The sequence below is a fragment of the Gossypium hirsutum genome, chromosome D01 (genome assembly GCF_007990345.1).
Source record: "Gossypium hirsutum isolate 1008001.06 chromosome D01, Gossypium_hirsutum_v2.1, whole genome shotgun sequence".
Classification (NCBI taxonomy): domain Eukaryota; kingdom Viridiplantae; phylum Streptophyta; class Magnoliopsida; order Malvales; family Malvaceae; genus Gossypium; species Gossypium hirsutum.
This window is the reverse complement of record NC_053437.1, coordinates 16,198,238-16,215,295: the sequence shown is the minus strand read 5'-3', so window position 1 is coordinate 16,215,295 and position 17,058 is coordinate 16,198,238. Positions and strand designations below refer to the sequence as shown.

The following is a 17,058-nucleotide window of genomic DNA, read 5'->3' as shown; positions in this document are numbered from 1 at the left end:
GTGAAGAGTCTAGTGAAGATCATTATAATTAAGGATAGTTAGGTAATGACTCAACATATTATCTTTATTCTCATTGTTACACGTATGGAATGAATAGTTACAATCAACCACCAAATTATAAAAATAAAAACTGTGAATATCTTAAAAAAGAGAGTATATTATCGAATTATAAAAATCAATTTATTAATTAAAAATTATAAAATAATAAATGGATGACATATAACAAAATTTTAAGTTACCAAATGTCAAAACTATGTAATATTATTCAAATCAACAAACATCAATTAATAGGCTAATGTGCCAAACGATTATGCTTGAATAGAGTATAAAGACAAAATAACAACAATGGTACTAGCTACATACTCTTTTAAAGTTTAATGGAGTGATTTTTTATTTTTTTATTTTTGTAATTTAAACTTTCAATAAAATAGAAAACATCTAAAAGTTTTTAATAATTTCAACTTTTTTACCTTCATCCAGTTTGAAGATTTGTAATTTTTCATTAAACAATTAACACTTAAAATTTTTGAACAAATTAAATACTTCTACACTCTTCCAACTTAAAAGATGTTATGCTTTCCATCAAATGGTTATAATATATTAAAATTCAAAAGAGTATGTTTAATTCAAAAGAGCTTCCTTCTTGTGCTCTCTTAGTTACAAAATTGAATAGTAATGAAGTAAATCCCAATGTCTAATTTCAGACCCATAAATGTAATAAGCTCACACTATCTCAAAACCCAACAATAATGTTAAAGGCCAAACAAATCAAACCAATATTCGAGGACGAATCTTTTCGAGGAAAGGGGGAATGACATATGCACGGATGGAGTGAAATTTATTAAATTCTGAATCTGCTAATTTTTAAGTTTGGGGAATCAATAGACTTGCGACGACTTTTTAGATGTGATCCAAGTATTTCTTGGTTAAGATGTCTTCATGATGTTCGAAGATCTATCTCTTATCTTCGAAACACACCTTAACTCACTTGATTTTGAGTTCAGAAGCTCAACTTATGACCGTTTTAGTGAAGACTGCGCAAGCAGAATTTTTAGACAAGATTATGACAAGAATTACGAGTTTTGGGCTTTTAATGCGAGTTTAAATCATATTGGATTCAGATTTTAGGTTTAATTTTTATTATATATTAGCTCAGTATTATATTTACCAGCTCTTATTATTTTATTATTTTATTATTCCGAATTTTTAATAATTATTAAGTAATTTAAGTTATCTAAGAGTTTTATGTCAACAAGAAAGTTTAGTTTAAAACTACATCTTCTTTAGATTAATTAGAGTTCTAGTATACTTAAGAGTTTTATTTAGATTTATTTAGCTATTCTGTATATAGGCCTTTGCATTGTACACAAATCATTAATAAAGTTTTCAACTTTAGGAGTTTATTTCTTATACAAGATTTTTTTTTATGATTTTTAAAAATAGTTTTCTTTTCGATTTTTTTAGGTCGTGAGAATTCATTTTTCACCCTTTAATTTTCCAAAGATTATTTATTGGAGGATTCATTAGAGCCATTTACTAAGGATTATTTATTGGAGGGTTCATTCATTAATTAAGATTGTTGTGGTTTATATCTCAAAGGGTTCAATTTGACATTTATCCTTCTATCCATCATATTCATCGATTTATCGTTCCATCTCTCACTTTATTTTAATATATAATTCACTATTTAGTTATTATTTTAAATACTTATCCTTTATTTTTTTATTTTTTTTACTTTTTATTATTTTCTAAATCAAATCTTCTAAATTTATTTGATTTTTTTCCTTTTAATTTACATCCAAATCTTTTCTTCTTGAGTCAAATGACTTGAATTTGATCATGATCTGCTTCCTCCGCTCCAATTCGTATCAAGCAATGTCCAGTGTGAGATAATAAGCATGAGAGATTCAAATTAATTTTCACTCGCCATCTTGCTCCGCTGAAGTCAAGCAGCTCGGGCTTCCTGCGTTACGTTACGGTTTGATTTTGCAATCCGGTTCTTGTCTAAATCACCAAAAGACAAATAATCATTCAAAAGAGGCATAAAATTTTAAGTAGGGAAAACAAAATCATAATTGAATATATATATCTGAACCATTGAAGTTGAACAGAGAAGGGTAACCTTTTTGAGAGATTTTATAAATGTTCCTAGAAGATTTAAAGGGGAAACGAGTTTTGTGACGCTTTGTAAATTTTGAGGTTCATTTTTTAAAAAATTATAACTAAACCCGATATAGAAAAAAAATAGTTTTTAGTATAATTTGCAACCAAAGAAGTTTTAATTATCAAGAAAGAACAAAAATATAATTCAAGTACAAATTTGTTGAATAAACCCTATTTCTAAATAATAATATTTTGTTTCGATTTATATTTCTTTTAAAAGTTATTATTAAAAAAATCATTTATCACTTGATGTTATTATACTGAAACTAAACAAAATCAAATCTGATCAGTATGCAAGCTTCTCTTTAGCTGTATGGACAATGGCATTTGTTTTCAAATGCCCTAACTAACAAAATGCAGCTTCTGTTCGCCAAAAAAAATTGCAGCTTTTCTTTCTGTATAAATATCATATTAGTTCTCAAATGCCCCATCTCACAAAATGGACAAAGAAAACCCAAATAGAGAAGAAACCAAAGAGAGGAAGAATATAGCATGGTAAATTGGAGTCCAGATTTCTGAACCGGTGCTTCATTCCCAATACAAGCAAGCGCATCTCCTGCATTTATGAAACAGGAGCTCCTGATCAAACATTAGCAGGGAACCGGTGTTCCGGCCACTTTGGATATGCCCGCTTGTATAAGCTCATGCAAACAGTATCATGTTGTTGAAGGCCCCCATTAAATATGCATTTCATTCCACCTGATAAAAAGATTGGAATAAAAAGCAATACTCAGCTTTCTCCTCGAAAACTAGAGCCGGAACCCAAGTATATTCGATAAAGATGGGAATTCAGCAAGATATGTGTATTTGATATGATTAACGTACCATGGGTACCAATGGGTTCCTTAACTCGACCACGACGACCGCACTTCGTCCACACTTCAACAGGCTGCAACCACATCCAAATCAAGAATATAATTTATGTAAAAAGTAATTTTTCCACTGGCTATTCAACTATAGAAACAAAATATTTTAAATCACTTGTAACAGATTATCCTACCTTAAACCATCTCACATCCTCTGGATTATGGAACATATATCGTACTGTGGCTTTTAACTTTGATACTCGTTGAGGATAACTGCATCAAGATATAATCCAAATTAACATAGCCAAACTACATAAATCACTTTTGCATTTTATAGGTATTGCTTCTTTTAAGTCTGAAATTCTAGAATAAACATAAACCAGTAGTAAAATCATCTTCGAAAACTTTTATCACCCAACAAAAGAATCCATACCCAGTTAAAATAATCTTCTTTAAAATTATTCTATCGGGGTCAATACTTCTCAAGGAACCAACAGCAGCAACTGCAGGTGTGCCAGCTCCTGCTGCATTCTTCAGGGCAATCAAGGGGAGAGGTGGAAAAGAAATGGAAGCATATATTGATGCTATTGAAAAACGTCCGGCATGAAGAAACCTTTCCATCTTGTGCTTGTCTGAATTAATATTGTCAGTTGAAAAGATCGGTCTGAAATAAGCAGAGAGATTTCAGGATTCTGGTAAAAGGTCCAAGACAGTAGTAAGCTACAAAGAGACCATTACCTAGCAACAAACTGACGGAAACCAACATGGAATATGAGTTCTTCTTTAGATTTAATTGGAGCATCATAACTATCATGCTTTTTTATACTGCAAAAAGAATTCATATTGGGAAAAATAAATAAATAAGGGTGAATTGTTGCTACTCATAACCAGGAAAGTGTAAAGAGAAATATATACCTAAAATGAAGAACAGACATCTTAGACTCATGTTGCAGGAGACCACATAAAACAATGGGTGCAGTTCTTGAGGCCACACACAAGTTGGAAGCAACATGAAAAGGAACCTCCTTGATATAAAACCTAGCAAATGAACCAACTGGTGCACAGTCATCCCTGCCCTCTTGCTCCACTTTTAAAGCTTGTGCAACAACATGCTTTTGTGTTCTGGCAAAACTATCAAAAGCAAAAATTCTGGCATATTCTGGAGGTAGAGATTCCTAACAATAACCAGTAAACTTTTAATAACTTCTTAATATTAACCCAAAACAAAGCTCATCAAAATGGTATCACAATAAATTACTTTGGGGTCCCACGAGGATGTCCTAAAAGACTTAAGGCCTCTATATTTTGCAAACCGCTTTCTAGCAGGAACATCTAGTGGAGTATCCACTTCATCTGGAAATTCTGAAATTAACATTTAATCAACGGTATATTAGCACCTACATTACAAGAGGTGTTCATACATGGCTGTGAAGATTTGAGAAGAGTGTTCAGAGAAAAATGCATGCATTGGTGTAGTAGGGTAGTAGTTACCCAATCTCATCATCAAAATTCAAAACTTAACTCCAGACTAGCTATCATATGCATGCCCTCTCCTCACTTGTTAATACTTTGAAGACTAGAATTAGTGACTTCAATTATGAGGAGAAAAGGGCTTACAAGGGTCAAATTTTAGTAGTCAGATATAATAAGATGTTCCAATTATAGGTGTCCCCCCCCCCCAAATATAGATTATTCTGGCTTTACACAATGTGACAACTAATCATAAGAAATGCTCTGAAAAAAACTCTAGGACTCATCCAGAAAACATAAATACCCTCATCTTCGGCATGTGCCTCTTTTATTTTTTTAATCTCATCCTCTATCTGTTCCCTTGTCATATTGTCCCCTTCCTGCATGTATAAAAAAAATCATTCACATACAGAATATTTAAGAGAAAAAGAAACAACATGAATGCCGCAAGAAGCAAGGATATGCAGAAACATATAGCTGGCTCTTCCTCGTAATTCATCAAGTACAAATTGCATTGGGACATAAGCATCAAAGAGACACACCATCATCACTGAATCATTTTCAGTTTCTTCATCAGAGTCCCTTAAGTGCAAGGAAACTTGATCTTCCTCAAAATCTGGATTATTGGAGTCTTCTTGACTAGGAAAGCCACTTTCTCCTTCATCCAACAACATGCCATCATCATCCTCATCATCATCTCCATCATTCTCCACGCCAGAATCCTCTCCATCTGTATCATCTACGATCCAAGCAGCCTGAATGGCAGCCAGTGGTCACAAATAGATTGTTATGCATAAACATGAAAAACAAGAAACAGAAAGGTGGACAGCAAATGTTAAGAGTCCCAGGAACTGGCAAGACAATTCAGACCTGATACTCAGAAGTGCCTCGAGGGAGAGCTCTCTTTCTCAACCTCTTCTGCTTTTGATTTCTTTCAGCCTCAGCCATTTCTGCTTCAGTGGGCCATGTCTGTCATAATAAAACAGCAGTATAAATAGCACCCAACATCCCCTAGAAGAATGCATAAGGGTGTGTGCATACCACTATAAAGTAATTTTACTAATTTAATAAGAAAAACTCAATTACAAAGTAGCTAAGCAGACACAAAATTAGTTTGTACTTTGTAGATTGGATTGGGGGCAAGCAGCAACTTAATCATCTTATCAAAGGCACAACCCTAATATGTAACCAAAAGTTTGAAAAATACAACCCTTGGTTTTCCTGATGTCTCAATTCAATTTAATTATACTCGTCTTTTAAGCATACTCAGTATCAAAATTCCTTGAATTCTTTACTACAGGTTTTGATGCGTGCATGACGATTACTATTACTCCAAAAAAACACATTTGAGTGATTTGATTAATAGTTGAAAGAAGCAGAAAAATGAGATGAAACAATATCAGGGAAGTCAGTATTTAACAAGAATGAGGAGACCAAAGTAGTAACTCTGTTGATCTACATGCCAAAAAGCAAGTACCAAGTCATGACAGAGTAATCATAGGAAATCACGAGCAAGATATTTAAAGCTTTAATATCCAAGTTACCTGTTCTCCAGCAAGTGGATCTGGAACATTCTCAACAAGCAAAGGCTCCTGGCTTGATGGATCAGGAGCTAGGGAACGAATGATCTGGACGCGAAGAAGCAAAATTGAAAAGCTCATTACCCACTTCATTGCTACCCAGTACATAAGATAAAGGCTTTCTTGCTTCTGAAATAGTGTTCAAATTTCATTAAAATAAACGTACCTCAGCATCTTCAATGTCATCAGAATCCATAGCATTATGATCTTTTCTAGCATTTAAAGGGATAGGATCCTTCATAATGTCAATTCTACTCAATTGAAAATCCCCCGCACCAGAAACATGAACCTAATGTATAAGACCGTAAGAAGCCACCACCAGATATACATGTGAAGCAAAAGCTTAGAGAGATATAACTACCAGCTGGTTCACTGAGAGGCTGTGAGCACGTGTATAACCAGTGAGGAGAAGTGTACACTTCTCTGGACTGGAGTCATCTGGTACCATATCAACCTAAAACATAGCAGTTCGTAAAATTTTACCTTCAAAGGTTTTGGCACAAACAAGTAACATGAAAAAAAATTAATGGATTGTAAAAGGATTGAACAACCGCCCATCCAAAAATGATTGTGTACAACCTATCACTAAGATTTTTTATAGGTGAACATCTCCAAGACTTACATTGCAAAAATACCTTCGTTAAAGTTTCCTCACAATCTATGCTACTCCTAATGATGTAAAATTCATAAAAAAAATTGCAATAATTTAGAAGTACTTTTTGAGCAATGAGATAAGGCCGTTGATTTCTCCAATGCGGTGTTGTGAGTCTTTGCTCCTTAAAAAGCCACATGAACTGTAATCAAAATATCAGTAAAGAGTATTAGAAGCAGGAAAAAAAGTGAATAAATGGAACACAATCATTATTCAATTCCATCTCAATCTGATTAATTCACGGATTGATCAGTTAAACCCAAAAAAAGAAAACTCATTGCAAAGAATATCACCTTGTGCAAGTCGTCCTTCGTATCTGCGGGATAAAACTTGCAATCCTCTGGAAATTCAGAAGTAAGGCCGGAAGTAATGATCTTCTTTGCATCATTTCGTCTTTTAAGCTCCGTAGGCAGATCCTGGAGGAAAAAACTTCAACCTCAGAACTTGCTTTCTTAGAGAGGTCACAAGTATAAAAACCATATATAGTCATGAACTGAGAACATACACGAATGAAAACGACAGTGCTTGGTAAACCAAGAGACCTAAACACCGAAAGGCATTGACTTCCAAATGAATCAATATAGTCACATGTGCTTTGTTCAGTGGCTGATGCCACAAAAGCAATCAAATCAGCAACCTACAATTAAACAGGCAGCTGACCATTATAGTGAAAAAAAAAGAAAGAGGGTTACTAAATGAGGTTGACACAATATATCACCAAGATGTAGACAATTTTTTACCTTGGCCATTTCCATACACGATAATAGGTCCCCATGAGGAGCATGCAGTACCTAGACAGAACAACTTGACGATTAAGAGGTTGCTAATTCTTGCACTTAAGATCAAGGATAAAGCGCTCATCTTTCAATAATATTACACTGAACCTCACAGAATGATAAAATGATATCCACCACAAAATTGACAAATCAAAAAGAAAGCTGAGCTTGAAATATTAACTAGCAGCTTTCTCTAACTAATAACATGAAATAAAAACAGGGGCAGTAACGCCTACTGTTGCTCGCAGTTTGTACTCTGAAGAAACTACTGTTGATGAAAAAGCTCCGCCAACATCTGCTGATAGCAATCTCAAAATGTCTTCAGCAAGTGAACTTACATTCACAGATACGGAAAGAGGGAAAAGAAGCTGTAAAAATAATAAGACTTTAGGGGGGGAAAAAATAGGCACTCGAAGCAACAATATGGGAAGAATTAATTTATACAAAAGGCATACAATGACACGGGGAGGGCCGGCTGATCCACTTGAAGCCCTTTTTTCTTTCAAAAGAGCTTCCTTCTTCTGCTCTCTTAGCTACAAAATCGAATAGCAATGTCCAGTGTGAGATAATAAGCATGAGAGATATTCAAATTTATTCTCACTCACCATCTTGCTTCGCTGAAGCCGAGCAGCTCGGGCTCCCTGCGCTACATTATGGTTTGATTTTGCAGTCCGGTTCTTGTCTAAATCACCAAAAGACAAAGAATCCTTAGTAGGGAAAACAAAATCATAGTTATATATATATATAAATCTGAACCATTGAAGTTGAATAGAGAAGGACAACCTTTGTGAGAGATTTTATGAATGTTCCTAGAAGATTTAGAGGAGAAACGAGTTTTGTGAGGCTTATTGACTTGAGCTCGAGATCCTCCCATGCTGATCGAGACAGTGGGATAAACAGACTCCTGCATAGTAGGGGAAATAGCTCAAAACCTCTCAAAGTTAAGTTCAGGGTTGGCAGTGGTGGGATAAGCTTAGAGGTGTCCATGGGCAGGGCCTGAACAATATCTTAGGCCCAATTGGTATGCCCGGGTCCGGCCCAAAAAAGGGGCTTAGATTTTTGTCCAAGCCCGGCACGAATTATATTTGCTAAACTCGGGCCCGGCCGGTATTTTTTTTTGAACAAAAATATTATATAAAATAAATTTTAAAAATATAGAATATCAAATACACTAAAAACATTAAAATAAATATTTCCCTAAAAATTGACTAAGCAATAAGGACAAGGATTAAAGCAATTTTAAGAATACCATTGTGTGATGAAGGTAAAAAGGATAAATGATGGCACGGTCTTACAATAAAGCTGAGATTTATACACAGTAAACAAATTTATAGTTACATAGAACTTATCAACTGAACCATCACTCTTATATAATTTCCACAGCAATTTGATAGAAGCAGGCAGTACTTTCTGGCACTGCTTGCACAAGAAACTCAACTTGGACTTGTTATTATGAAATGTAACTAATATGATTTGGTCTGGTTATAACTAAACAGCTTAGTATTATGCTAGACAATAGCTGGTGGCTTTATAACTATTTCAAGACCTAACAATTAGTCCATCTTCTCTTTTCACATTCCTCTTTTCCGATCTTTCTTCCACCAAATTGCTTATTGTGTTTTCAAGCTGAGCATTTTACAACACAATCCTCATCAATCAGGTTTTTAGCAAGCTTTAATTTTTTCAATGAGAATAAAGCATAAATGTGCCACTACCACTTAATCTTCTATATAGCATGAAAAAAAACTACATAGTTCATGTAACATCTAACATAAAGTAAGAACAGTTTAGGACTTTGGCTTGTCAAAAGTAGGCAATTCCATTTGCAATCACAACATTACATAGACTGTCCATTCACAACAGTCTTCCCACATGTGTTCCAATGCAAACAGAGTCGGTAATTAACAAGATTTAAAACTCAATTAATATAACAAACAAAAATATATGAACTGTGGAAGCAGCAGTGGAAGTATGGTGCATATATACCGAGCAAACCAGTGGGACGGCGACGGCTGAAGGCTGGAGCGGAGAAGCTGACAGAGGAAGCGGGAGACGGGCGGGCAGCGGCGCTGGAGGTCACTGAGCGGGATGGGGGTGTCGTCCCTGTGAATGAGTGAATGGGTGGGTGGGGGAACTGAGGTTGCAGAATTTGCAGAAGGCAGAGAAGCGAAAAGCACGATGTGGTACCTCAGATCGCACTGGAGGTGGTGAGCTGCATTTAGGGGGAAAGGGAATTAGGGATTGGGAAAGGGAAAGGGAATTAGGGATTGGGAAGAGGAAGAGGAAGAGGAAGGGGAATGAATTGAGGGATATGGTAAATATTTATTTAGCAAAAAAAATAAAAGTTTGTAATTTGAGATTTTATAAATTTTGATGGTTAATTTTTTAAAATTATAAATAAATCGATATAATATATAAAAATTGAGGGTTAAATTTATTATTTTATTAATTTTTTTATTTGTCACGTTAATTTATTATTTGTGATTTTAACGAGAGTAACTAAAATAATCAAAATATGTAATTTAAGTGCTTAAATTGTAAACTTTTTATTTTAGGTGCCAAAAATGAAATTTTTTATATTTAAATAATTATTTGAGTAGTTTACCCTGAATCATTTTTATTGAGTTGAAACCTAAATCAATTTTGTTTAACGAGGCTAGATTCGTAATTGAAAAAATGAAACAGCAAAAAACATTACTTGGAAGCCTTCATTTTCACGATATTAGAATATATTTATAATCTTTGAATGATTAAATTAATTTTTTAGCATTTTTAGGGGTCAAAATATAATTTTATAATTTTTAATTTGAAGTTTTATAAATTATACATATGTCTAAATAGAAAATTTTTCATTTTAGGGAGGTCGAAATCCCTACCAACCCCTGGTTTCGCCACTGTTCTCAGACAACAGAATCTAAACCAGCCAAACCTAAAAAAAAAACTATTTAAACAAAAAAAAACTAACTTTTCTAGAAAAAAAAATTAAAAGTTTTTAAAGTAATTTACATGAATGAAACATGTTGTAAGAAAAGAAGAGAATTTGGGCTTCTTCTTTTTTTCAGTTCCATGGTTTAAATGATAGAAAGGAAGGAAATTTTCCTTTTAAGCATAAGTGGCAGGGAATTATTGCAATATAAACTTTTCATAGTAAGGTTTCGATTTTCAGAATTCTATGACAAGGTAACAATGGAAATTTTCCAATGTCGCATTTGTTTAATTTGTAACAAGTAGATGGTCAAATTGATTGACACATCATCCTTATTAATATTAAAAGAATAGTTTTTTTATTTGATAATGCACGAGTTTAATTGTATGTATTAATTAAAATATATTAAAATTATTTTATAATTTTGTATAAATTTACTTTTATGATAATATTATAAATAAACTTAAATCGATTTATAATTTTTATATATTTTATAATTCAATATTTTATTTGATAAAAATATTGTCTCAAATTATTGTCAAATTTATTTATGCTAAACTATTTAAATTTGTTTTACTTTTTAAAACTCATAAAACTAATATAAGGTTCATATAATGAATCGCAATTAGAATAAAAAATTCATTTAGCATGAATTATAATAAAATTACTTTTTATTGTTAATTAAAAAAATGTTTATCTAAAAAAAATTTGAAAGAAATTTAAAAATTAAAATTGATCCCAAAATCTATTAAAAATAGAATTTTTTTCGCATTTTACACAATCATACATGGTTAATAAAGTTATCTTCATTAAAAAGAAAAATGAATAATATATTTTTTGTATCAGATTAAATTGTAAAATTGAATTAAATCAAATAAGCTTCAAAACTTGGAATTGATGACTCTAGGGAACATTTAGTTAGGTGAGACCAAGGGGAGATTCTGTTGTGAACAAATTCGATTTTCCCAATTTTGTCTAGTGAGGTCGAGAAATAAATTAGACTAAATCGTCTAATTGGGTAAAATAGTGACCAAAAGGTAAAATTAGACCAATTAGGAGTTTAAGCAATTTATATCTCTAACCCGAGAGTTAATTAGCAACATAGATATCAACTGACCACTTAATTTTATCGGATTAATTCTCGTGTTTCGTTGTAACACATAAATACTACAACTGACCTGTTCATAGAAGTCGTTTTTTGTTTCTATATTTTGTGCTAATTCTCTACTCGAACTACAAACACCAACATGCATGATCAAGTTGCTAGCATCATTGTCAGGGAGATTTGTGTGTGATAAGTTGAATTGTGTTGATTTCTGCATGCTTTGTTAGTGAGATAATTAGTGAAAACTAGGTTTGCGGATACGTCGTTTATTTATGTTTTAATGGTTTCATTGTTTAATAATAACTACAGGTGGCTAGAAGATCAATTTGTGTCTGATGTGAATGGTATTTCAATGCCTAGTTAGGGGTATGATGGCAACTATGGGAGATAAGGATATGAGTCTCATTGTTTCAACACTGTCAGGGGTATCACAACTTTCATACTTCGATATGGTGATACCCCCCTTCTCGATGATGTTTTTGCTCCATTTCAGCTACTGTGGACTCCCTACATCATCCATCAACTTTATTAGATGCCCCAAATGAAATGCACAATAATAACTTATTTGTGCAAATAATTAAAACTAAGTAAAAACATGACAAAAACATATAACTTGCTAGGAAACAAGCTCATTAAGTGTAACGAAGAGCCTAATTTGACATATCAAATTACGACAGATCATTACCATTAAAGAGAAATTGACGATTTTGGGTTTAATTCGAAGAAATTGATAGTCAGCAAGTTTAGATTGTAAAAAGGACTAATTTGTAGAGCTAATTAAGCTTGTTAGATAACTTTGTAATATTAGGGACTAAATTGAATAAATGAAGAACATGTCATGAAATTATGCTATGAATAAAGAGTATAGGCTCCCTAATGAGAGAATGTGAAGTTGGATTCTGATCCGATGCTAGATATAAAAAAAATACGCATGCTCCGAGTATAAGGACTAAATTTAACAAAATACAAAATATGTTTGACTTTGTATTTGAATGTGAATTGAATAAAATTTAATATTGTTTTATTTATTGAATTATCGAACGTAGCTAAAGGTGACGTCGAGCCATCACGAGAGATAGAAAAGACGAGAGTTCTAGAGTAGTAACAGTAATTACGATTTGTACTTTTATTATTCGAGATCATTATATACACACACACATTTACATGTTGCTTGCATGAATAGCTATCGGGGTAAACTTATATTATCATATAAAATAATTGTTATTGAATGATATTGAATGCCGAGAAATTTGACTGAATTGAATATGGTGTAAAAGAGTGTGTGACATAAGTTGTATATGATATGTGACATGAATATAATATGAACTATGTTATATGAAAATGGACTGTACGAATTGATGATGAAATGAAATGAGAGTATGGTATATGAATGGTTGATGCCCATTTAAACTTAGTAGAAAGGTTGGGATACAATTGACATGCCAATAATGTCATATGCACATTTCTATATGTGTTTGTTGACGATGTGGAGATTATGATATGTCATTTGGGATCCAACATTTGTTGCGGGTCATCAAGTATCCATTGCCTCTTCGGAGATCTTGGTGTGGTGGAGGGATATATTTACATATGTATATGCATTTGTTGCCTACATGCTAACTTAGACCAAGAAAAGTTCAAGCCTAATGCGTGAACAATTGCTAAGTTTAAGGTCTAACTTGAACCCAAAATAAGTTTAGGCTAGAGGTGTTCAAGGGTCGAGCTAGGCCGGGTTTGGGTCAGGCCTAAACAAAATTCTAAGCTCATTTTTTAGGCCCGGCCTGACCTGAAATATGGACCTAAAAATTTGTCCAAGCCCGAGCATATTAAATTTTTTAGACTATTTATTAAATAATTTTTTTAAATATAATAAATCAAATACATTTAAAAACATAAAAACAAATATTAAAACAATAAACAAATAAAAAATGATACTAAAATTATTCTTAAAATAATACACAAATTGAAAATATAATAAAAAGTGGTTATATTAAAATTGAAACAAGTTAAAACTAAAATAATAACAAAATTAATAATAAAATAAAAGTTCTACAATATTCAAATAATATTAAAAACGACAACGGAACAACATAATAAATAGCTGCGAAACAACAATAAAACACCACAAAAAGTAGCACCAAAATAACACAAAAAACAACATCACCAACAACACCAAAAACCTGCAAAATATAATCAACCAACAAAAATATCTATACATTAACCAATCAACATATTTAATTTTATAACAAACTATAAATTGTAAGTTAAATTAAATTGTCAACAATTAGAAAGGTTACATAAAAAGCAATCGAAGAAACATCATCCTCATCGTCCTCATCTTCATCATCATTCTTGCAACCAATTTCTAACATGAAATAAGAATAAATAATTAGATAATCAAAAGTGATAAAAATATTATGAAATTACAACTATAAAACGAGAAAAATAATTACATGTTGAAAATCCCTTAGCTCGCATCCAATCATCAAAGCAAACAACGGGTTGAACCGTTTTTGACTTAAGTGAACTTCTCAAAGGTGTGATAACTTTTTTACCCATGCTGAAAGCCGATTCGGAAGCTACAATCGATATTGGAATTGTCCAAAGATCACAAGCCAATAATGAAAGCTCATTATATCGAACTAAACTTTTGCTCCAATAATTCAAAACATCTATTTGACTATTCAACTCAAGCTTCGGTTCTTCCAAATAAATGTCCAACTGTGACTTTTCACTCTTAGTGTTAGATTCATTTAAATATCATTTATAATCATTACTCTCATCAAAATCTCCCCCAAAATCAGCATTGATTACATTATGTTGATGCAAACTAGAATCAACAGGATTTTTATCCGAAATATTAGAACTTTCAGCCAAAGAGGAAGACGTGAATTTAAATTTCTTAACATACTCATCAAACAAGAGTCTAAGATTGCTAAGAATGCCTTCAACAGAATCTGAAGCATGAATACCATAGATTGTAGTAAAGCAATATTGCACACTATTCAACTTGTAACGAGGATCTAAAATTACAGTACATGACAATATTAGTGAATATTCAGCCCAATATTTATTAAATTTCTCTTACATTTACTTAACCATTGGAGTTAAAAAAGAATGAGGGCCTTTAAGTGTATCAAGCAAGACCTTGTGAACCTTTCAAACCCTTCTAAAATAAAGATTAGTCGTTGGATAATTACAACTAGAAAAAACATAAGTCACATCATAAAATACTTTCAAAAATTTGCAAAGAATAGCGACATTTCTCCGCTCCTCATTAGAAAGCGCAAATATTTAATAATCTTTGTCGAAACCATTTTTTTTTATATTTGGAAAAAAGGGGATCGACTTTGAAAATGAAAATGGGAGTCGCCACCGATATTTTATTAAGGTGTGATCGGTTCACCATTAAAAATAAATTTTAGGTCTGCGAGATTTGAGAAAATAGGTCCGGGAGTCGGTTACGCACGAGGAAGGGTTAGCACCCTCGTAACGCCCACAATTGATACCGAATCAATTGTTTAATATCTTAGTGTCGAAACTTTGAAAAGATTTTAAAATACGATCCTTTTATCTTGAATAAAATGAATTGGATAATAAGGCTCCCTTACTTCAAGGAAATAAATTGTCACACTCAGTAAGTTAGAGTGCAACATTTCAAATCCTCAAAATTAAGTTTGACTTTTAAAACCTATGCATTTTGAGAAGGATATTGGATTATTTGGGTCAAATTAGAAAATCAAAACCCAGTGAGTTAGGGTTTGATTTCACAAAATTCCTAAATATCAAATATTGCCTTTATTTTTATTTGTTAGAAGAATCCTCATCTCAAGAAAAGAATATGGCATATCCAATGAGTTAGGGCACCACCTATCGAATTCCCGAGAATGAGTCTTTTCATTTATATTTTAATTAAAAGGGATATTCGGTTTCTTAGTTCCCGAGAAAGATTAGAATCCAGTAAGTTAGGATACAATCTTTTCGAGGATTTTGAACTCCAAGTGTTGCGTTATTTTGAAAGGCTTTTGTATAAAATGATTTTGATATTAAAAAAAATGTGAAACGTAACCTTTTAAGCAAATAAAATGCGATGGAATGATAATGTACAACGCGAAAGGATAACTCATAATCCTAAAATATGCTAATGAACTCGAGTAATCTATCAACACAAACGAAATGATATAATGTACATAACACCCATAATCACATATCACATGTAAATATTAGCACCAGCATGTAAAAATTAAAGATATCAAAGTCTATCACAAGCACAATGAAACTAATTTGAAGATTTGAAATGTTTTAAAAATAGAACTTGAGATGAATACCATATAAAATAATAGTCTCTAAATAAATTTAAAAGTAAATATTATATAAGAAGTAAATTAAAATACATGTCAATTTTAAATAAATAATACATGTGAAATGAGGATTTTAATAACAATATGAATGATAATACATACATAATAATATATAAAAAGGTTGGAACAAGCGAAATATATAAAGTAGGGTTTTTTAAAAGACAATAATTATATATATAGGAATAAGTAAAAATATATAATAATATATACAAAAGTTGAAATAAACAAAATAAATTAAAATAGGGTCCTAAAAATAAATTATATATATGTATAGATAAATAAAATGATGTAATAATGTATTATATACTCGTATATGTTTTAATAAAATGATTTAATATAAGTTGTATATAGATATAAAATAATATTGTATAAAAATATTAAAAACCTAAAATAATATTACATAATAACATAAAATAATTTATATACGTAAATAATGGCAATTAAATATACAAACTAATATAATAACAATATCAATAATAATATCAGTAGTAATAATGGTGATAATAATAATAAATTAATAATAATAGATTAATAATAATATTACTGAATAGTAAAAAACAAAAGGGACAAAACTGCAGACATAACAAAATTAACTGGCCACAAATGTGATTTAAAAGAAACGGAGGGTCAAACTGCAATTCGCGAATTACGGAGGGAGCCAAATGGGAAATATCCCGCTTCCCCAAAACGCAGCACAGTGACATGGACCAAAATGAAACAATCATTAAAAACGCGGGGAAAAATTAAAAGGTAAAAAGGATCGATTTGAAAAGAACATGCAAAAATCCAAGGGTCGCTCGCGCAATAATCCCATCAGACCCAAAACGCGCGGATCCTTCCCTCGGGTCAGGTCAACGCGCGGGTCAAGGGACCAAACGGTGCCGTTTTGGCGTTGGTGTCATTGCCTTAAAACGACGTCGTATCAATGCATTATTTAAACCTAGTTTCTGTAAAAAAACATTTTGCATCAACAAAAAATAAAAAAAGGGGTAAACTCTCTGCCAGGGTTTCGGCCCTAGCTCTTTACGCCACTCCTCCGCCGCAATTCCACCATGAACGATGGTCGGAGCCTCACCACAAAGGGCTTTTCGGCTCCTTTTCGTGCGAATCCGAGGGCGTCCAAATAAGTCCTCTAACTCCCTCCTTTTTTTTTATTTGCTCTCTCTATATATTTATATATGAGGTTAACAACAAACGAAAAAAGAAAGAAAAGCCATCA

At 32.3% G+C, this 17,058-nt stretch overlaps 1 protein-coding gene across 1 annotated transcript; it reads right to left on the bottom strand.

The window, feature by feature from the left end:
• Positions 1-2,389: 2,389 nt before the first annotated feature.
• Positions 2,390-9,778, bottom strand: LOC107922050 (pre-rRNA-processing protein TSR1 homolog). The gene is made up of 22 exons (XM_016851882.2): positions 9,434-9,778; positions 8,231-8,351; positions 8,053-8,129; positions 7,903-7,980; positions 7,684-7,815; positions 7,412-7,462; positions 7,177-7,308; positions 6,965-7,087; positions 6,736-6,813; positions 6,381-6,473; positions 6,186-6,308; positions 5,984-6,067; positions 5,310-5,408; positions 4,982-5,194; positions 4,744-4,819; positions 4,228-4,331; positions 3,885-4,144; positions 3,708-3,794; positions 3,403-3,633; positions 3,164-3,242; positions 2,989-3,052; positions 2,390-2,862 (listed from the first exon to the last, which is right to left on the bottom strand). Exons 2-22 carry the CDS (start codon positions 8,319-8,321, stop codon positions 2,747-2,749), a joined length of 2,391 nt encoding a protein of 796 aa, XP_016707371.2. The 5' UTR covers positions 8,322-8,351; positions 9,434-9,778; the 3' UTR covers positions 2,390-2,746.
• Positions 9,779-17,058: the final 7,280 nt, after the last annotated feature.

Bases quoted from the DNA above. Each gene is read 5' to 3' on its own strand.
- LOC107922050 (XM_016851882.2), bottom strand. From the start codon at position 8,321: ATGGGAGGATCTCGAGCTCAAGTCAATAAGCCTCACAAAACTCGTTTC. The intron at 7,309-7,411 runs GTAAAAAATTGT...GTTTAATTGTAG, and splicing joins CGTGTATGGAAATGGCCAAG to GTTGCTGATTTGATTGCTTT. The intron at 5,195-5,309 runs GTCTGAATTGTC...GCTGCCATTCAG, and splicing joins GAGGCACTTCTGAGTATCAG to GCTGCTTGGATCGTAGATGA.